Source organism: Lytechinus pictus, chromosome 3, assembly GCF_037042905.1.
Source record: "Lytechinus pictus isolate F3 Inbred chromosome 3, Lp3.0, whole genome shotgun sequence".
Lineage (NCBI taxonomy): Eukaryota > Metazoa > Echinodermata > Echinoidea > Temnopleuroida > Toxopneustidae > Lytechinus > Lytechinus pictus.
In genome coordinates this window covers 40,032,624-40,053,335 of record NC_087247.1, presented here as the reverse complement: position 1 = coordinate 40,053,335, position 20,712 = coordinate 40,032,624, and the positions used below count along the sequence as shown (strand labels likewise).

General features: G+C 34.6%; 1 protein-coding gene across 1 annotated transcript in view; it reads right to left on the bottom strand.

Annotated features, from left to right (window-relative positions):
- LOC129257258 (glutamate receptor-interacting protein 2-like) overlaps nucleotides 1–19,996 on the bottom strand; it is a 45,631-nt gene extending 25,635 nt beyond the window's left edge. Inside the window, exons 1-5 of the mRNA XM_064095972.1 lie at nucleotides 19,903–19,996; nucleotides 11,648–11,722; nucleotides 10,580–10,651; nucleotides 1,403–1,612; nucleotides 576–738 (exon numbers count right to left, since the gene is read on the bottom strand). Of these exons, the coding sequence (XP_063952042.1) occupies nucleotides 576–738; nucleotides 1,403–1,612; nucleotides 10,580–10,651; nucleotides 11,648–11,722; nucleotides 19,903–19,996 (614 nt within the window). The remainder of the gene's footprint in view (nucleotides 1–575; nucleotides 739–1,402; nucleotides 1,613–10,579; nucleotides 10,652–11,647; nucleotides 11,723–19,902) is intronic.
- Nucleotides 19,997–20,712: the final 716 nt, after the last annotated feature.

Sequence of the window (20,712 nt, the reverse complement as noted above, 5' to 3'; positions counted from 1 at the left end):
GATAAATGAATATAACAGCAAACATTAACTCTATTTCAGGCTGAATTATTAATTCTATTACCTTTAGTCATAAATGCTCCAGTGTTCTACTTTGCGATTTTGCACTAAATGTTTTTAGGACTTTGTAGGTATGACATAAATACTTACTCTAGCATTTCTTAGAATTCTTTTTTTTATAACTTTTTAAAGTGATTTTGTCAGTACACTTTTAAATTCTGGAATTATATAAATTGCACCTAGGTCACTAAAAACATCAATGTTGGCATCCCATTCCCATTCAAGGCTTCCAAAACCAACAACCACAATACATTATTTTCCAACAAGGAAACAAACATTTTGCTCCAGTCTTCTTTGACAATCCTTTAAGGTGATGACAGAACAAGAGAAGCTGGTTCTGTGAAACCAGTTGGATCAACTTTAAGGTCCTGTTTTTTTAAGTTGCATTAGCATTAGTATTTATAATAAGAATCCATTAATCAATTAGTAAACAGGATTTTCCGGTTGAAAATCAGTGCTACTAATTCTGTAGCCCCGACAGATGCTAACCACTGCATGCCACATAGAAATTCATTTACCTATCACTTGGTCCACCTGGTCTGATGTGAGTCACAACGAGTGGGCGTGTCTTGGAATTGGTAGCATTGACTCCGCCCCTGATGGTGAATCCATAGCTACCATCCTCTCTGGTCAATCTAACATCTAAAGTCTTAGAATAGCCCGTTGATGGGCTCATGGGAGCTGAAGGAAAAAGGAAGCAATATAAGCGAGTTACCTGTAGTCTGAAATCTATTCAAGGACTGCACCATATATATAGCTGTCTTTGTACCAATCGATTAAAGTTCCTATTTCTCAATAAAATGTTGATTTATTTCATAAATATAAACTCCTGTCAGATTTTACACACCTAAAATGCTTCCTTCTCTTAATTGATAATTCCTGATTGTCCTTAACTATTAATTTTATTTCTTGCTGTGACTTTTACTTTCTTTCCCAAGACAACAGAAAGCTACCAGCTTTGCTGATCCCTGTAGCAAGTTTTCCATTATACTAAACTATGCAAATCAACATGTCAGTTTTCCCAAACTTAGATATGATCAACAATCCTTCCAAAGATCAGAACAAGTACAGAACTACTACTTTTACACACAAAAAAGAAAAATTAGTACTTTAACAGGCATAATTATGATATTGATTTTTATCTCCAATCATACCACAACCACAAATATATAGCGGAAAAACCAAGAATATCCCATTTCTTTTTATTTTCTTTGAAAATAATTTTCTTCTCCTGCACAAGATATTCTCTCCTTCAATATAGCATAAATAAATTCTTTTGGATTATTATTCCAAGGGCATGAGCCAGTTGTAGTAACAAAAATAAAATGATTTAGTATATTTTTACCATATCCAGGGAGCTCATATTCAATCTCAAGAGAGACCTTGTTTCCAGCATTCTTTAAGAGTGTGATGACCTCGTCATGTCTAAGAGTAACAGTCTTCACATTGTTGACTGCTGTGATAAAATCTCCGCCCTGAAGTACATCACTGCGATGTGCTACGCCTCCTGGACGCATGTTGGTAACTCTGGGGCGGCCATCTTTGTCTATGCCACCTATAAAGACAAAAGGAGATATTTAATATACATTAATTTTGATCTTCATCATAATCTTAATGCAAAGTTGATAATTTGATTAAATGGTAAATAACTGTCAAATGATTGGGATTGAACTGATCAAGTAGCAAACAATCATGAGATTTAGAAACTATCATATATGCCATGGTATCTTTCTCCAAGAACACAAAGAAAAGTACCAGAAATTCTTCAACTTCATATAAGTCAATTGTAAAATAAAGACAATGTAAAAATGAAGTTACATCTTTGAATTCAATTTAACTCCAGTTAGTTTCACATTATTTTTTTCATACAGGTGCAAGGCTTCCCCTTAGTTCTTGCATTCAATTTTCAACCTCTATCTTGGTATTTTGTTCCTGCATTTAATATAATACCCTTAATACTCTCAATGTGCAAGACATTTCCTCCCTTAATCCTTTCCCCCCTCATTTTGGAGTAACATGATGCACATTTGTTGATCATGTTACTACATTTTTGCATCATGCTTTAATTGGATTTCCTCTTGCTAATCTCCTAAAAAATAAGATTACTGATTTTTCTTCCATAAATTACATGACTTTGCGTGTGCCTCGGATCTCTTAAAACTTGGTGCGTCTGTAATTGTCAATTTGCTTCACTATGAGAAATGCACTGAATATACTACAACAATGTTGACAAGACACATCCAACATCCCTTATTTATAATGGAGAAAATTTCAGGAAATTATGGGTAATAAGCATTAAAAAATTCTCTGCAAAAATGGCATAGTAAAACAAAATTTCAATTCAAGGATAGCCATGTTTTGTTCTAACACTCTTTAATATCAAACTTTGTTTCATCATTTCTTTTTCTCCTTTTTTTTTGGGGGGGGGGCAGCGACTGCCCTCACTATCCCCTGGTGCTAAAATGATCGCAATTGTCTATAAGTTTCATATTCATTTAAAGTAATTTTCCTGTGTGTTTCATTCAGTGCCCTATTTCTCCTTTGATATTTCTTTTTACTAGTAACAAAATGTATAGGCTGACTTTTTTTTAAAATTGAATTATTGACTCCAAAGTCACATAAAGCAATTGATAAAACCATAGACAGATGTTGAAAAGTGTATAACTGACCAGGGGCTTGTCAAAGTGCATGACACCTTACAATCTTGCAAATCTCTTCTTAGATCTTGATATAAACCTATATAATCTAAGTTGATCAGAAAGACAGCTCAGAATCAGTATTCATCAATATGTTCTGTCTTATGATGTTTCCACACCCTCTCTTGATCTCATACTAGATCTTACTATCTTGGCCAAGGATCAAGTCATATGTCACGCTTCCAAGATTTAAGAATCCAAAATGGATGCCTCATGCATGGTGACAGTCAAAACCTTTGACGAGTCCATGCATGGTGACAAAAAATTCAGAGGGTAATCCTATTCTCAAAGACAGGCTTTATCTACTATCTACTGAAGATGAAAAATGAAAAATTAAATCTTCAATATCTGAATTCCTTTAATATTTCATCAATGCCATAAAATCAGAAGGTAATTTTGAACAAATTTCATTCAGGAATGGAAGAATATAGTGCACTGTAAGTGGTATCATTATTATTATTTATTTATTCTCTTCTTATCATATTCCATACTTACTAGCCTCAAGGATAAAGAGGAACTGTCGATTCAAATTGACAATGTACCACCTGTGGGTTCACCAATTTGTTTTCAAGAAAGTGTTTTTTGAGGTTTGGGGCCATGGAACCCCCTCCCCCCCAAAAAAAATCAATACTCAGAAAAGGAGAAAGGGTGACATATGATATATTATTTTCTGAATATTATCTCAAATCTATCACAAATTTTTTTTTTTTGATTAAAAAGGTTAAAATTGTACAAGATCGCATTGACAAATTTTGCCTGATACACCATGTCTGACCCCCTTATTTTTTTTTACTTATTACACCATTGAAATGTAGAGCTATACATATGGATAAAAGAACTTGACTTTCTGTCAGGAGTATTAAAATATGGTAGAATCATCAGTGTAAAAGTGCTGAGATGGTGAGTTGTTAGAGACCTTGATCACAAAGGTAATATTTCCTGATGTGATCGCAATGAATTAAAGCTGCATCCTATTGCCTCAAAGCCCTATTACTAACTTATTCAGACACAAATATCTAAAAAAAAAAAAAAAGTATACACACATTGACAGCTTGAATATTATGCATTATAAATATACAAATTACTAAATGCACATTCTCTTCACAACCTAACCCCTGCTTCCTCCCTTATATGGTTGCCATACATTCAGAGACTATACAATAAAGCAAAGATCATGAATCCTACCTTACTTTGTTCTATACATTTAGGCCTGCCTTGTGCAAATTCATTATATAGATCCATGATATCTCACTGGATATGAATATAATTTCAGTATAACTATACAACAACATATGTAGTTATGCAGTGGTATGTTTGTGTGTCTGAACAGGATATGTACCTACATAGTGATTGATGTTTCAAGGTGGTAGTCTATTTACATTGGGTGAACATAATCCATGTAGCATTCATGCTCTTGATCATGCATTTCAGGGTTGGACTGACCCAAAACTGTTCATCTTACAATTACAATACAAGCACAAGTTTGCTACTGCGTGGGAGAGAAATAAGGGCATCTCTCTGTTTGGGTTTCAAAGGACAATTTTCAATATATGTATTTGTCTTCCATTGTGATTTTTCAAAATCTTGATTATCTTAGTAATTTTATTTTATAGTATCATTGCTTTATATTGCAATTAATGTTGTTTTATGTTTTTGTAATATCAAAATTTATGTCCATTTCAACCTGCCTTAAACCAGTGTAGGTTCATGGACCTGGTTTTGATTGTTAATATACTCTTTCACTGTTTGACTTTATCATTAGTAAACTGCTTTTCTTTTGAATAAAGAAATTATTACAATTTATTGACATGCTTTGAAAAGTAGGATTACAAAAGTACATACAGATCTATATATCCTTCAATATTTAAAGCAGAAATTACATAAACTGGTCACATTACATCCACTAACCAAAATAAATGTTTAACCAAACTTTATCATAAGTGCAACATTTTTCTTTCTTTTCTCCTGGTAGAGTCAATACATACTAATTCAAAGTCTTATTTCTTTTTTTTTTTCATTTGCAATATCCTCTGCCCACACACCAAGCAAATACAGTGAAAACTATCAAAACAAGACAAAATAACCAGAATGTCCCGGACATCATCAGGCCCGAAGCAAAAAATGATTTCATCTCTCTTCAACCTTGATAGAACAAGATCAAGTACCTGAAGACATCAACCCATGGTATGAGAAATCAAAATATAAAGTGTCATATAAACTGGCTTCCTGCGATGTAGTTGCATACACAATGGCAGATTGCCAGATCTTGGGTTCTCTCATATTGGCCTATCCTTCCCCTTGTCTTCCTGTCTCAACAAAATTCAAATGTCTAATCTTCTTCATTGACAATTTATTCCTCATATTCTCTTAGAATTACAGGAACATGCAAACTATTTGCTTCCATTCATAAAAGAATCTCTAAATCTATGTCTAAAAACAATCTTTCAAGGTTTTTTTTTTAAACATTAATCTCCTTGTTTTGTGTATCTATTATTTCATTACTTCTTCATTTTTTATGGAATTGTTTCATTGAATCATTCATCTCTTTAATGATGTAGATGTATTGTTGCATATTTTTCATTCATTAGTATTCATATATTTTCATTCATTTATTGATTGATTTATCTATTCATTTCTTGAATCATTTATTTATAAATCTACTGCATCTCCATTTAAACTCTGTCTACAACTTTGGTATTTAAAGCTAGGGTTACATCAGAACTGAATCAGCTTCAAATTCAACCGAATACACGTATTTGGGTGGTGTCGGGAGTATTCTCTTCTCTCTCAGCGAATGCAAGAAAATTCGAGAGGGATTCAGGAACATTCGAATCCACCGAAACCATCCGAATCAGGCCGTATTCGGGCAGAATCAGTCTGAATTTATTCAAGAGAATTTAGTTTTGGTGTAACCCTAGCTTAAGGGATCAGAAAAGTGACTTTAGATTGGACTACCATCTTACATTCCGATTTTACAAAAATGAAGTGAACGCTTTACTTTTACCCAATGATTCATTGAAAAAAGTTGGATTTGAATTGTTTTAGCTCTCAGTATTTTTTTTTTCATTTCTTTTCAAAAAGTCCCTTTGAACATTTATCTAATCAATTCAGTGACTGCATATCAGAAGTTATATACTGAACTTTTCAGACCATTTTATGCTTGAGAAGTGTTTTTATACCAAAAAGAAATAATGCAAAATAGTTTTTGCTTTTAATTTTTATTTTTTTAAATCTCAACTTTTAAGTGTGTTAAATATAAGATAGAAAGTCAAAAAGGGGCCTAAGCTGCTAGGATCGAAAGCTTAGGCCCCTTTTTGACTTTCTAATTTACTCCATTGGCTCTCTTTTATTAGATAAGCAGTTTTCAGCAGCTTCTTTTTGCCATTAAATATAAGATTTTAGATCAAATCTTTCATACAACATGCATTTTATGATACACTCCTTCATTTGTCTTAAAATGAATCAACCTTTGAAAATGAATGAACTTTGGATTTACCAAAAGGTCTAAAATGTAATAAGTCTTTAAGTCAAATACAGTAGATCTTGCAACATTCAACCGCGTAGCCAGGATTTAATTTTGGAGGTGGCGGTAAGTGCACGAGAAGCGTGCCAACGCTTAAAGAGTGCGCGAAGTGCGCTCCCTAGGGGAGAGGGTGCAGGGCGGAGCGCGAAGTTTTTGATATCTCATCAAATTTAAATCAAAAGAAGGTGTCTCTTGCGTGTCTAGAACCCTCAACTCGAATATTGACTTGCTGTGATTTACAAAATAGTTTTCTAAAGAAATTATGAGCACCCAAAAAATGGGAAAAGATTGAAGAATTTGAAATAATTTATCTTACCGCGCGAAGTGCGGGAGCTTAAAACGTTTTATAAAAATAGAGAACAGAAATGATAGGCCTACAATTGTGCCTACCTTGGTCACATCAGATTTGATTGTAAAAAGTTTATCCACATTAAATTTCGTTAACTCAAGTCTCAAAACAGAGTAGAAGACGGGTATATAAAGGAAGGTAGGCCCTATTCCTTCCCGCGAATGGCATTGAACATGTTGAAGCTCTGAATTTGAGAAATTTCTCGGAAACTTTAAGCTGTTCTAATTTTGATATTTCTTAGATTATATATAACTCGATTAAGAAGAAAACAAGCTAAAAATGTGAAAGGGATGGTGCAAGCTAGAAGACTTTTCCTTTTCCATGCTCACGAAGTATGGAAACCACTGTGATTTATTTTTGAAGAAAAAAAAAAATGTGTCATTTCGCTCATATTAAGCGCTTCCTTTTGTTTAAGAAACTTCAGTGATAATCAAAATGTCAAATCAATGGCGCAAAAATAAGACAGGAGATGGATGTGCAGCGATATAGAATAAAGTTTAGTATTAGGGTTAGGGTTAGGGCACGAATTCAGAGCCTCCCCCTTTGAGCAGATGTTTTGCAAAAAATTACTTGCTGAAAAGCAGAAGAAAAATAGCATTTCGGGATTCGGGGAGTGATGGTAATGTTTGCCTGCTCCGAACAGAAGAGCCAAAATTTTGTGTCAATGCAATATAAAAAAAATAAAAAATTTCATACTCTTTGCACCTATGTATACTTTGTAACTTCTGGCAAGAATATACGATTCCCACAGCCGGAAAGGGTAACAAGTGGAATGCCTCTGGCCGTCTCACCTGCATCACGCGATTCAATATAGCAGCAGTGCTGATTTTGAAAACTACTATAACTCGCACAAGATGTTCAGTGATACTTGGTTACTCTTATTTCCACGTTTTATGAACTAGACCAATACACTTACAGAGATATGATGGCAATTCAACAAATACCCCCAACGTGGCCAAAGTTCTTTGACCTTACATGACCTTTGACCTTGATCATGTGACCTGAATCTCGCACAGGATGTTCAGTGATACTTGATTACTATTATGTCCAAGTTTTATGAACTAGACCAACACACTTTCAAATTTATGGCTGTAATTCAACAAATACCCCAATTTGGCCAAAGTTCATTGACCCTAAATGACCTTTGACCTTGATCATGTGACCTGAAACTTGCACAGGATGTTCAGTAATACTTGATTATTATTATGTCCAAGTTTCATGAATCAGATCCATAAACTTTCAAAGTTATGATGGTAATTCAACAGATACCCCCAATTCGGCCAAAGTTCATTGACCCTAAATGACCTTTGACCTTGGTCATGTGATGTGAAACTCAAGCAGGATGTTCAGTGATACTTGATTAACCTTATGTATAAGTTTCATGAACTAGGTCCATATATTTTCTAAGTTATGATGACATTTCAAAAACTTAACCTTAGGTTAAGATTTTGATGTTGATTCCCCCAACATGGTCTAAGTTCATTGACCCTAAATGACCTTTGACCTTGGTCATGTGACATGAAACTCAGGCAGGATGTTCAGTAATACTTGATTAACCTTATGGCCAAGTTTCATGAACTAGGTCCATATACTTTCTAAGTTATGCTGTCATTTCAAAAACTTAACCTCAGGTTAAGATTTGGTGTTGACGCCGCCGCCGCCGTCGCCGTCGGAAAAGCGGCGCCTATAGTCTCACTCTGCTATGCAGGTGAGACAAAAACGGAGTAGAAAAAGTGTGGGAAACAAAAGGGAATGGCAATTTTATAGTTTTCCCGCACAGAGCGCGGAAGCAAAATTTTGTATGAAGAGAGAAGAACGTCTCGTTTAGGTTTTTATTCTTTTGACCCAAAAAGAAGGAAAAAAACAACAACAAAGCTATACCTTTCCTCCCTTTCCTACTTTTTCTTTTTCTCCTTTTCCCCTTCTTTTTTTTCTTTTTGGGGCATTTTGGGAGGGGGGGTGACCGCCCCCCCCCCACTGGCTACGCGCCTGGCAACATTGGCATCCTCACCGGTGTAGTTTTCTCCACACCCCTTAAAATAATATCTTGATAACTTGGCTTACAGAAATATTCACATTTTGTATAACAATTACAGATACTGATGTTCTTTTAGTCAGGGTCACGTGCAAGGTTTTACTGATAAAATACCTTAGAGGAAGTATGTTTCCTTTCATGTAAAGTGAAGCCCTATGAGTCAACACACAGATGTATATTCAGTGGGAAATTTAAAATCATTGTTCTAGCAAGAACATTGAAATTTAATCATATTCAAAATGACTACATTCAGAGAGGTAGAATAGGCAATAGCATCCAGTAAAACTTATATTGGGTTGAGGGCTATTTAGCCCCCAAAATAATAATAATTAAAAAAAAAAAATCTCTGAAGTTGCGAAACACCTCCTAATCCTATTTTACAATCAGGTGCACTAAATAGAAGAATTTGGAATAACCAGAAGTAGGAAAACTAGTCCCCATTAATGCTGTTATCGATAACCTCTTTATTGCTAGTCTTGTCGATAATCCCATGTTTTTTGCCACTTAGTGATATCGATAACCGTTCTCTTGTTGTCGATAATACCCACTATTATGTAGGGACATGACGCTTTGACAGTGATTTTCCGTAATTGCGGAAAACAGACAGAATTCACGGAAACGGCCTTTTGAACGTAGCTTTTACAAACGGAAAATCACAGAACAGCAACAGAAATCTCAACAAATACGAATACTTACTAGCAACAAAACACGGTCTAACTTCGCTGCAATCATGACAACCCAATCATCGTGACTGCACTCGATTCCATCACTCGATCATATTGAAAAGCGCAAGCTCAATTTAGCAACCAAAAACAACGACCAATCAAATACCAAAGGTAGATAAAGCTAGAAGGCAGCACACGGTACGGCCGTGTGTTGCTGCCCTCTACGTTCGAAGATGCAAAAGCACGATATCAAAATGGCAGGTAGGAAAAAATTGTTGACTGCTCAGAACGATGTCCAAAAAGCCACAAAATTTTCGATAAAATTTCATCCAACCCTAAAATAATGCTAATAACATGAAAGGTGAAGATTTATTTATGCTAAATGTTTGTTAAAGGATGTAATGTAATTTTTTTCAATCTGATGAACGCGGATTTTAAAGCATTGTTCATACATTGGCTGATACAACTTTTGACCAGCGCGAGTATTGTGACAACGCTATATGCATAAAACATGCACATTGATTGTTCTCTTGTCTATAGTTATCGATATCATTAAGATATTTTTAGCGATATTTTGACGGAGAATTTTCTTACCGATGCCAGCACTAGTCCCTATACAGAATATAATTCCCCTCATCATCAAACTTAAAGATAGATCTATATAACTTTTGAATGTGCAAGATGGGTGGGTAGATTTAACTCAATTAGCATGTAATGTAATCAAATCTATAACAACTGCACAGTGCAATGAACGGCAATGTTGATGGCAATGTGCACATCTATCACATTCATTATTGAGCTTGCAATATGGATCATCATAAGAACTTTCCAAGGAAATGAATGTAGTTTTTGTTATGTTGAGTGCTGGCAATGATCTTTGCCAAACTTCATAGTCAACTCTGAAAAAGGGACACCTTTCCAAAAGTTATAGTACAACAGAAGGGTAGCCAAATTTCCAAAACAAAACAAAGATTCAACCATCAAAACATATCTATTTACATTTTGAAGGTTAGCTGCCCTCTTACTCCTACATCAAACAATAATGTTATATAAGTTTGTATTCATCAGTGATCTGTCATCACTCCATCAATATATTCTTTTTCAAGAAATTCAACTCACACTTTACGAAATATTTTTCTACATGCAGAAACCTTTGACTTGGATTTCTCTGAGATATTTGATGGCAAGGCAGTACAGCCGTGGCAATTTCAATCCCAATCCCTTTTCAAAATAATATTCTCAAAAAGCACTTACCTGATATTGTGAGACCAAATCCCACTCCAGGTGATTTTTCCAACTCAACAATGGAATATGCCCGAACTTCCTCTGTGGAGGTTAATAGCAGGGGAAAAAGAAAGGGGTACGTGGGATAAAGAGTGAGACACACACACAGATAGTGAGAGATGGATGAAAGAAAATTAAAAAGAGAGAAAATTAGGAGAGAGCAAAAATGAGCGAGGGGGAGATATGGAGAGATAAGAAAAGGAATAAAATAGTGAAAATGATAGAATAGGAGACAGAGAATAGATTGGGAGCAGAGAGACAAACAGAAAAGGAGATGAGAAAAGGTAATAAAATTTATATTTGCAAGCAATCAATTAAAGCAAAATTACAAAGAGAACAAAAAATATCAACAAGAAGAAAGGAGGAAATGAAAGAAATCGAGGAGAGAGAGAGAGATAAAGATTCAAATTAAAGATTTTATTGAGTGTAAATGTGACTGGGTAGAATCAACTTATACAAATTGAAAAAATGTAACATTCGACAATGCACACTATTGAAAATGATAATCTTAATACCACCTTAAGGCAATGTCCCCCGAAGCACATTATTCCATCTATGATAAATGGGGTAGATCAATGAATAAAAAATGAATAACCTTTTGATAATGATCTATATTCATACTACACAACTTCAAAGCTTTCTTCCCATCTCTTTTCATCAGAACATGGAATTATCTTTTTTGCTGATACATGTGAGTACTGTACACATAAATACACTATCTGCTGATGGAGATATTGTTTTGCAAGACTGAATTGAACAGACAGAGGATATCACAGAGACATGGAAAAATAAGATTGTGATGATCATAAAAGCAGGAAAGGAAACACAACATTGAAAAAGTCTCCGTTATCCACCCACTTGCTTTGATTAATCCTTTTAAAATATTGTCAGCAATTCAAGGAGACTATTGCCAATGTTATTAAAAGAAAAGGCTTTATTACACGTACATGTAGGTCTGGCAAACAGCACTTGGACTTTCCAATATTTCTAATTAATGCTATTGATACAAAAATACTTTACAAAAAAGAGAAAGTGTACCTGGTATTGTAGAAACCTCATTCTGCAATGCAAGCTCCTGAGATGTCTTGGCTTTTCCCTTGCGACTGTCATCATCTGAAATGATAATATAACAGAATACATCATCAGAATTATACTTCAAAAAGCAGTAACATAATTAGTTGCATGCGTGTGTACAAGATGAGAGAAAAGTACAAGAAAATCCTTTCAAAAAGTATGGAAAGTCTTTTTTTTAATTCATATAAGACATAATATAAGGCCTTACACATAAAAACAGAGGACATATTAACAGCTAAAATGTGTTTGTCCAAAATCCAAATCAATGGCAAATTTGATTGATACCAGGCTATATAAACCTAACACACCATATAAATGCAAACCAAAGTAACACACACATTCTCAATGCATAGACGTTTCTTTTTACAGTTGTTAATGCAAGCATATAAATGTCAGCATAACTTGCTAATGATCTCAATTCAGTAACACAGCTTGAACTGTTATATTGGTGAGCTAAAGCAAAGTATATATGAGAATACCATTGGATATATATAAATTAGAAATGATCGGGATCTTGAAATATTTCATGTCATGACATCATTGAAATGTTTTTCATCATCTAGTAAAGTAATCACATGTAAGACCATACCTTATTTTAAACTAATGTGTATTTATCAAATCTAGAACAGAGAGGCACACACAGAGCAGAGAATTAGTCACCAAATTCAAAGTACCTCTATTCTAACAGATTTCACAAATAATTGAATTTAATTTCATTCAATTTCATTTAAAACTCTGAAAGCTGTATTGTACCAATATTTCAGGTGTATTAAAGAAAAATGATTGATGAATTCTTCTGATTGGGGGAAAAAATTATCCACAAACTACATTTCATAAAAAGCCAGGATAAAGGTTTTGATAAATAGTTGACCCATTCAAAAGAAGAAGGGCGTGTCTATCATCAAATGTGGAATATTTTATAAACTTTAATAGAATAATGTGCAGTCTTGGCCCAGTTGGGCAGCACATAAAAGAATGTACATTATGCTGCTACCTGAATCATTACAACCTTCTAGCTTGGCTCACACCTAAAGTTGCATTTTGGGCTTCCGTTCAGCTTCGGATTGCCTGAACGCAAACAAACGCAGTCAAATGTGTTGAAACGAGATAATACGAGGTCAATACACAGAGTAACGCAGAAGCCTTGCATTCCAGCTCAGTAGTTTGAAACAGAACGCAACCAAAATTTCATAGGAGCAAAGACGAGTGGCAATAAAAAAGGAAGCTAAAGAACAAGCAATGTGCAAGGAGCAACAGCTAGCGGCTTACGTAGGCATTAATGCAGCCTCAGTCCTTGATTCATCTCGAATTACCTTGTTTTTGGTTGCATCACATAGCTTTATTGCGTGCAACTCTGTACAAGCTCCAATGTGGTTGTACGTAAAAGTGTTATTGCAACCAAATATTTTGCAGCAATACACAGCTTAAAACACAAAGGTGTGAGCCGGGCTTATAATATTTGCTTTTATACACAACAAATCAAAGAAGATTTGAACCCTGATCAAATTTTAAGTCAAAGGTATGAAAGCAATGTTCCGGTATTCCTAATATCCCCAAAAGAAAATACCCACAGAATGTGGTTTCAAACTGCCTTGATCAAAAGGATCCCTGTTAAATTAAAAAAAACTTTTCAGGCTCAAAACTAACCAATTATTTTTTCGCATTCACATCACCCTGAATCGTATCCTTCGGGGAAAGTTCTCCTAGTTACTAGCATGCGCAGTTTGGACTGATATTGCAGGCAATGCGTGAGATTCAAAATAGCTAGCTCAGCAGCCACCCATGGTCCCCGTGCCCAACAACACGCTGGGCTGAGAAAGATCCCATAATTTGCTTTCACACTGCCAAAATACCTGTGACCTTGGAAAAAAATCCCTGCAAAAATTCTTGTAATTTTGACAAGCACCTAAAATAGTGCGTATTTTCTTTCAGGGATATTACACATGATTTGATTTCACATTGCAAAAATTACCTGTTATTTTCTGATCAGGGTAAATTTCCGATAAGAAAATACCTGGAACTTCCACTGATGAACTTTGTACTTTCAAAATTGTTTTTACAGTGAACTTTGCAGGGATTTTCTCAAAGGTCTCAAGGATATTTGCAGCATGGAAGCAAATTTCAAAAAATTTGTATGTGAGGGCAGGAGCAAACACATCCTTTTTTAGAAATGCAAGAAGCTTGTTGCCGGTTAATAATTACACAAACATAATATCACTATCAGGGGGGTGTGAATGTACAATATGCCTAATGTTCATGACCTGTGTTACATTGTAGTGCTTGGTTCACTGCATGCTCTATCAAATTGTGTAAATTCTGACTTCCTGCCTCCTGTTAAAAATACTGCATGATTAATCACAACTTTAAACCATTAATAAACTGTTGTACTAGTGCAATACATTGTATGTTTTTTTACAAACAAGATAATATAAATCTATCAATTCAGAAATATGGTAGTAACGAGTGAGATATGGAAAAACAATAAATGCTTACGGAAGAAATCTTAAACTAATACCCAAACAATGATGGGCAATTACAAATTAACTAGTACAGTGGGTCACCATGCGACTTATCTACATGTAGGCCTATCCCCACGTAGCATGATGCAAACAAATAAAAGCACCCACTTCTGTAAAATTTGAAGGGATTATACACAAACAGAGCTAGTACATTTTTACATAAGCTTGCAGCATTTAAGCACATTAAAAAAAAAAATTAAAAAAATAATGCCATATGACACTGCCATCTTTGCAAAATAAACTAGAAACCTTTGAATACTGATCGACTGGCGCTATTTTTGCTATGAGATTTAATAATAGTAACAATCTATGAGTGCCACTCCTATTTACAAAATAAATCTTCAATTGTACAGAATAACTCGTCCAACTAAAACAGGATTAACAGTCAAATGCCATAAAGCTACATGTGGTCCCCGAGTCCCGACCTACATGCATACAATACCTCTTTACTGAACTGTATAGGGGTTTACTCTCTTGAATTCCCAATAAATGAAAAATAACAGTTCTGTTTACAAAAACAAAACTTATTCTATCCTAATGTAATCAGCATGCTTCATTGATGAACCATTTTAAAAACAATTATCAAAAATCAAAGTTAAACAGTAGGCCCAATATTTTTTTAAGCCGATTACCTTCTGAATTATTTGATTAAACAGAGCGAAGAGTATCACTTCTTTTGATAGAGCATTTCTCAATCAGTCATACATCAGTTTGTAAATTAAAGTCAATGTGCTCAAGTTAAAAGTTAAACACACCTTTTATTAGTATGGTGGTGGGGGTTGTTCATTTTGTTATTCAAAAAAAGATGAGTATTATATTTGTAAGTGAACTCCCATCTAGTTCTCATAGAATAGCTTGAAGAATACCATCACAATTATTACATGCACACCAAATACCAACCTGTTCTGCGAGATTTAGGAAAGCAACTTGTCTTAGACATGACTTGTCCAGATCCTTGCTAGCTTATATGAACAAGGCAGATGCAAATCGGAAAAGGTATAATTCCGTCTAAGTTCACTTTTCCGACAATCAAAAGTTTGTGATCACAACCAAGATAGAGGCATTGTTTATCACTTAAATTAAGTTCTATAGCTTCATCGCTCTTTAAAATATATCAAAGCTGTAACTTGATCCTTTGGAATCCAATATAGTAGTAGTTAAGGAACTTTCTGTAGTTGCAATGAGATTAAACAAATCACCCAACCCACAATACGAAGTACATTAACTGAAGAGTAATATGTTGGCAATCGTTTCGGAGCCACTTCCTGTATCGGTACAATGTCACAAGGAAAAGACATCAACTGAGGCAGTCAGATGTAATGCCAGCATCTTTCCGCCCAAGTTGGATCAAGCTAGGTACTTCTAATCCAAAAGTTCACACTTCACAAGTTACAAAATAACCTTTGCAGAACATATAGGCCTATTCATAATTTTGGACCTGCCTGCAGCACCATGTAGCCCTTCAGAGCTTTGGGATAGAGAGTGACTACTGTTTAATCATTACAACCTGTCACAGAGAGAGAGAGACAGAGAGGAGGGGGAGAGAGAATTTAACTTTCAATCATCCCTAATAAGAGAATTGGACAATAATTGTGACAAGGTTAACGCAGACAGCGAGTCATAGTTGGGGAGGAAGTTCATGTCCTATACCAGTGAGATTTGGATTCAGAGGGAGGGGGGGGGGGCTTATATTCCCTTGATATGTAACTAAATATTTCTTACCCTTCAACAAACAGATATTTATGAACTATATCAATTTTTTTTTTTTGGGGGGGTGGCATTACCAGCAACTGTATCTTTTCTAAATACTGAGATATGGGATATCATTTGCTAATCATTATCTCGATAAAAATGTACCAGGTAGGCTTGATAATTTGACTTAAATGTAGGTGCACTGTAATGATAAATTTTGTAATAATTGGATTAAAACATGTCATAAATTGACTTACATGTAATTATCAATTTTTGCTTTTGAAATAAAACTTTTTTTTTCAATTTAACATAGAATTTAGACTAAAATTTTAACTAAAATTGTAAAAAAGAAAATATGTTTCTCCATGAATATACAAAAAAAAACTGATCTAAGATGTAATGTTATCACATGTTTGTATGAAAATGACAAAATAAACATATTTGGCATAGATTGACCTCAGAGATCAAGAAATGGCATTAACGGATTAGTCTTGTAAGAGATAAGCTTGAGATTAACACTTATCCAGGACGGCTTTTTTAATCTGTAACTTACTCATACACAGATCTAAGGTCTCAGTTTACATGTGATCATGATGCTAAATTTTGGTCTGGCATAAACTGTGGATTAGCATTTCAAAACTATGTTTATAAATATGCATCTTCTTAATTCGGGAAATTTCATGCTTTTTTAATGTAACAATGTTATCAAAATGATGAAAGTGCGCATAAACAGCAATGCTTTGTTTAAAAGGGGGATAATCTTTCAGCTTTATATATATATATATATATATATTAAAAAATACTATTAGGCCTACATTCTTTGTGGCAATAGGGCCTTAACATTGGAGTACATATTCCCATGATATAATAATATGTAGGCTTCATGTATGTCATTCAGCAAGAATCTTTATATCAATAGTCACTGAATACATCTCCTTTAGAAAAATAATATAACAATCTTTGATAAGCAATTACAAAATTTAAAAGGAGAAAACAGAAATTAATTAAATGCAAATAATTTGTGTACAGCAGCATATCATGTCAGACCCTCAAGACTTTACGATTTCAGGCAATTTATCGCAATTGGGTGTAATCTGCCAAATATAACGGGACAAAAATATTTCACCTACTTTTAATAATCATGAAGACCTATGTTTAAAACCATATAGGCCTTTACCACCTGGGCCTCAGAGAAAAAAAAATTCTTTTTGAGCATAAATAGAGCATTTTGCACTTTATAAAAAAAGTAAGACTCTCTCCCTATTGATACAGAGAACCTCTGCACTTGTCAAAGTGATCCAACTAAACACCCTCAGGGCCTTCTGACCCTAGTGACCTTAATCTTGAGGACACAGAGGTCAGGCATTGGCACAAGTGTTGACCTAAAATCCCAGGTCATACAATAAATACAAAGTTTGGGTAACAGTGGTAGTCTGCCTCATCAGACCTCAAATTGCATATCCTATATTGTTCAGAATAGAAATAAAACTCCCCCACAAAAATACAAATAAAGACCCACTGCCATAAAATAATATAAATATTGGTCATAAATTTACAATAATCCTTGAAGCATGTATGCTTTTTAAGTCAAGAAAACTTTTGCAAAGTTGGGTAAGAGCGAATTAGTATGCCTTCATGTATTTTTTCTAATAATTTGGAGGCATCGTGAGGGTTGCAAACTGATAAGTAACTTCTGTTCTAAACATTAGATATGAATTTCAATAACTATTCCATCTAAACCATTACATACAATAACATCAACACCAGTTTGTATGGGATTCTAGAAAAACTAAAATATAGTTTTGAAAGTTTTTGAAGCAATGTAAACAGGTCTGGTTCAGCAGTATGAAAATTTATGATTATTATTTCCACAGGAATGCAGAAAATGAAAAGAATTTGTCCATTGTAAATTGATGTGAAATTATAACAATTACAAGCAATTATTGCATGGTTCTCCAGAGCAGTTCATACAAAGCGGAGTGCAAAGTGTTTATTTCTATGGAACTCTTTTCAATTTCACCAGTACTATCAATATCTTTCTTTTCCCTTGATATACTGTAAATATGTAGGCCTGAACTACACTGTTCATATTTTGCCCATACATGGTCAGTCAAAACTGAATAGCATTTCTTTTGGTTTTCCTTTATTTCCTACAGGTTATACATGTATGTAATAAAAAGTAGGCCTGTGTGTTCTGTCAAATCAGATTAACCTGTTGCACAAATATTTGTTAACAAGTGAATTATCACACTTGGTCAATTTATCACCCATGAGTGTAAAACCTTCTACAAAGTACAGGGCTCTGAAAGAAGCATGTTCAGACCCACCTAATCGGGAAAAATATTCGTAATTTTCTAGAACAGGCCCCAAAGGGCTCACATTCCTACATTATACAAAGGACACGCATTCTTCATGCCTCAAATCTAACGTTTTCATTTGCTTTCACACTGCAAACAGATATTTTGGAGAATTTTTGAAAAAGCAGCTACAACATGTATGCTGGGTTAATTCTTTTAGGATATTACGAGTTCTTAAATTTGACTCTGGCAAAATACCTGGTAATTTCTAATCAAGGTAGAATTCCAAGTCAGGAAATACCAGGTATTTTCTGTGCTTGAGTGGGTATGGAAGCACATTAGAATGCTCAAGAAAAATGTTTATAAACAGAATCTTAAAAGCAAGACATAATGCAGTGAAAAGTTTTGATTTTCCCAATCCCTTGAAGCCAATTAGGGTGTGAACGGTTCTACAATTTATTCATTTATTCTCCATATAAACATGCAGCATTAGTTATGATTCTTAAACATGTACCGTACCTATGTTGGCCAGGTATTTGAAATCTAATGGTTTATTTAAAATCATAATGGGGGATATCCGCTATCTTTATATTCCATTTGCTTTTGATTTCAAATCTGTTGAACTACAAGCAAGGGGTCAAAAGATAACAAAACCATTCTTACCGCCATTTTCAGCTCAATAAGAAACAAATAATGAGATAAACTATTCTTGTGAATGCATTTATATTAAATACACATTTGGGGGGGGGGTGGGGGGGGGAAGAGAAAAACCAGAGCAACAATAATTTGCTACCTCCAAAAATGGTTTCATGTTGTTTGTTGAAAAATCAAGGTCTGCTACAGTAACTTACGAACTTTGACCACACCTATATCTTAGTTCTTTATGACTGATTTTGAACTTGAAGGTGACTTAACAGTTAACTACATGACATAAGGGCAAAGCTTATGCTCGAAATTTATAAACTAAAAATACAAAGCAAACATTTCTAGCAATCTAATATAAAAAAAAACACTATGGAAAAAATTTAGATACTTTTCAAGACATACAATCTGTAAACAACTATAAATGTTGTATGCTTCCTGGGGAAGTTCAACAAAATTTTGGCTTATTCGCACACAGCAAATAAGACTGCATGTATGATCTGAAAAATAATTCAGGCAACTCTTATACCAGCAGAATGTACACTATTGCTTACTGGGCAGCAATGCTCTAACATGCCTTTATTGGTCCATGGTATAGAAATGACACTGGTCTACAGATTGGGGGTGGGTGGGGGCTATTGCAGCACCAAAAAAAATGTTCCAGGGCAGAGGGAAAAAATGTAAAAGAAAGGAAAAAAGGTAAATATGATTTTTTTTCTGGATATTATGTTGAAATCTGTTTCATTTATTATATTTTTATTTCACAAAGGTCAAATTCATTTATTGCTCAATTTGCTCGCACAAAAACTATCTAAAACTTTTCCCCTTGTACACCATATCCTGCATCCTCAACATCTATTTCTCATTACGCTACTGAGTCTTGATGTCATGGAAAGACAAAAATGCCAATGCGTGGGCCTACTTTATAAATAGTGAAGACTGCCTTCGAATCTGTAGGCCTAATCTCAGGACTCTTATTTTGTCACACCAATGACTGTCACTTAAAGCAAAGTGACAAAGTAAAATTAACACCAGTCTTGAGAATGACCTCACTAAATATCAAACGTACCTCTGATTGTGGGTAGCCTCTGCTCCTTACCGAGTCTCAGCCGCGCCCTAAATCTCTGATGGCGACGCCTCATATACGGCACATACACATCCATCTCCTACTGACTATATCCTTCTCTCTTTTTTCCTTCAGAGCAATCTCTTGTTTTAATCATAAATTACAAATATATTCCAGAATCACAGCCCCCACGCTCAGGAAACTCCGATCCAATATGTCTCAAAGATCTTACATTTCACAGAGATTGTTAACTGAGTGATATGACTGTTACTAGCATAATCCCACTAAGCTGATAAATTTTATTTCAAAGCCAAGTTTAAAAAATGAGTAGAGTGTGAGAGGATAGTAAGCATGAGAGAGAGTCAAAAGGGAAGAATTAATGGACATTTGAAAAGGGTTCATTGATGGGAGAGGATGATATTGACTCTCCAGGTCTTAACGGCAAGATGCCATGATTTGATTATAGGAGGCCTTAAAGGAATAGTGATTAGGAATACACTAGAGCTATGACTTTGCATGAACTGATAAATGCCAACAATACTTCACATTGCATATATTTGATTCTTCTGGTAATCTAGATTACACCAACAGCTTCCATGTTCTCATAGACAATGCATGTGACAAGTTGATGCAGAATACCTACATGTCCACTGACCTTATACTAAACAAAATACATACAAGACTAATTTTCAAACACCATATAGTCAGAATTCATGCAGTCTTCCAACATAAAAAAAATTAAACACTTTTTTCAATGTTTTGATTTGCAGTGATTTTTTATCTGTAATCACCTGCAAGTCTATAAATAGAAGC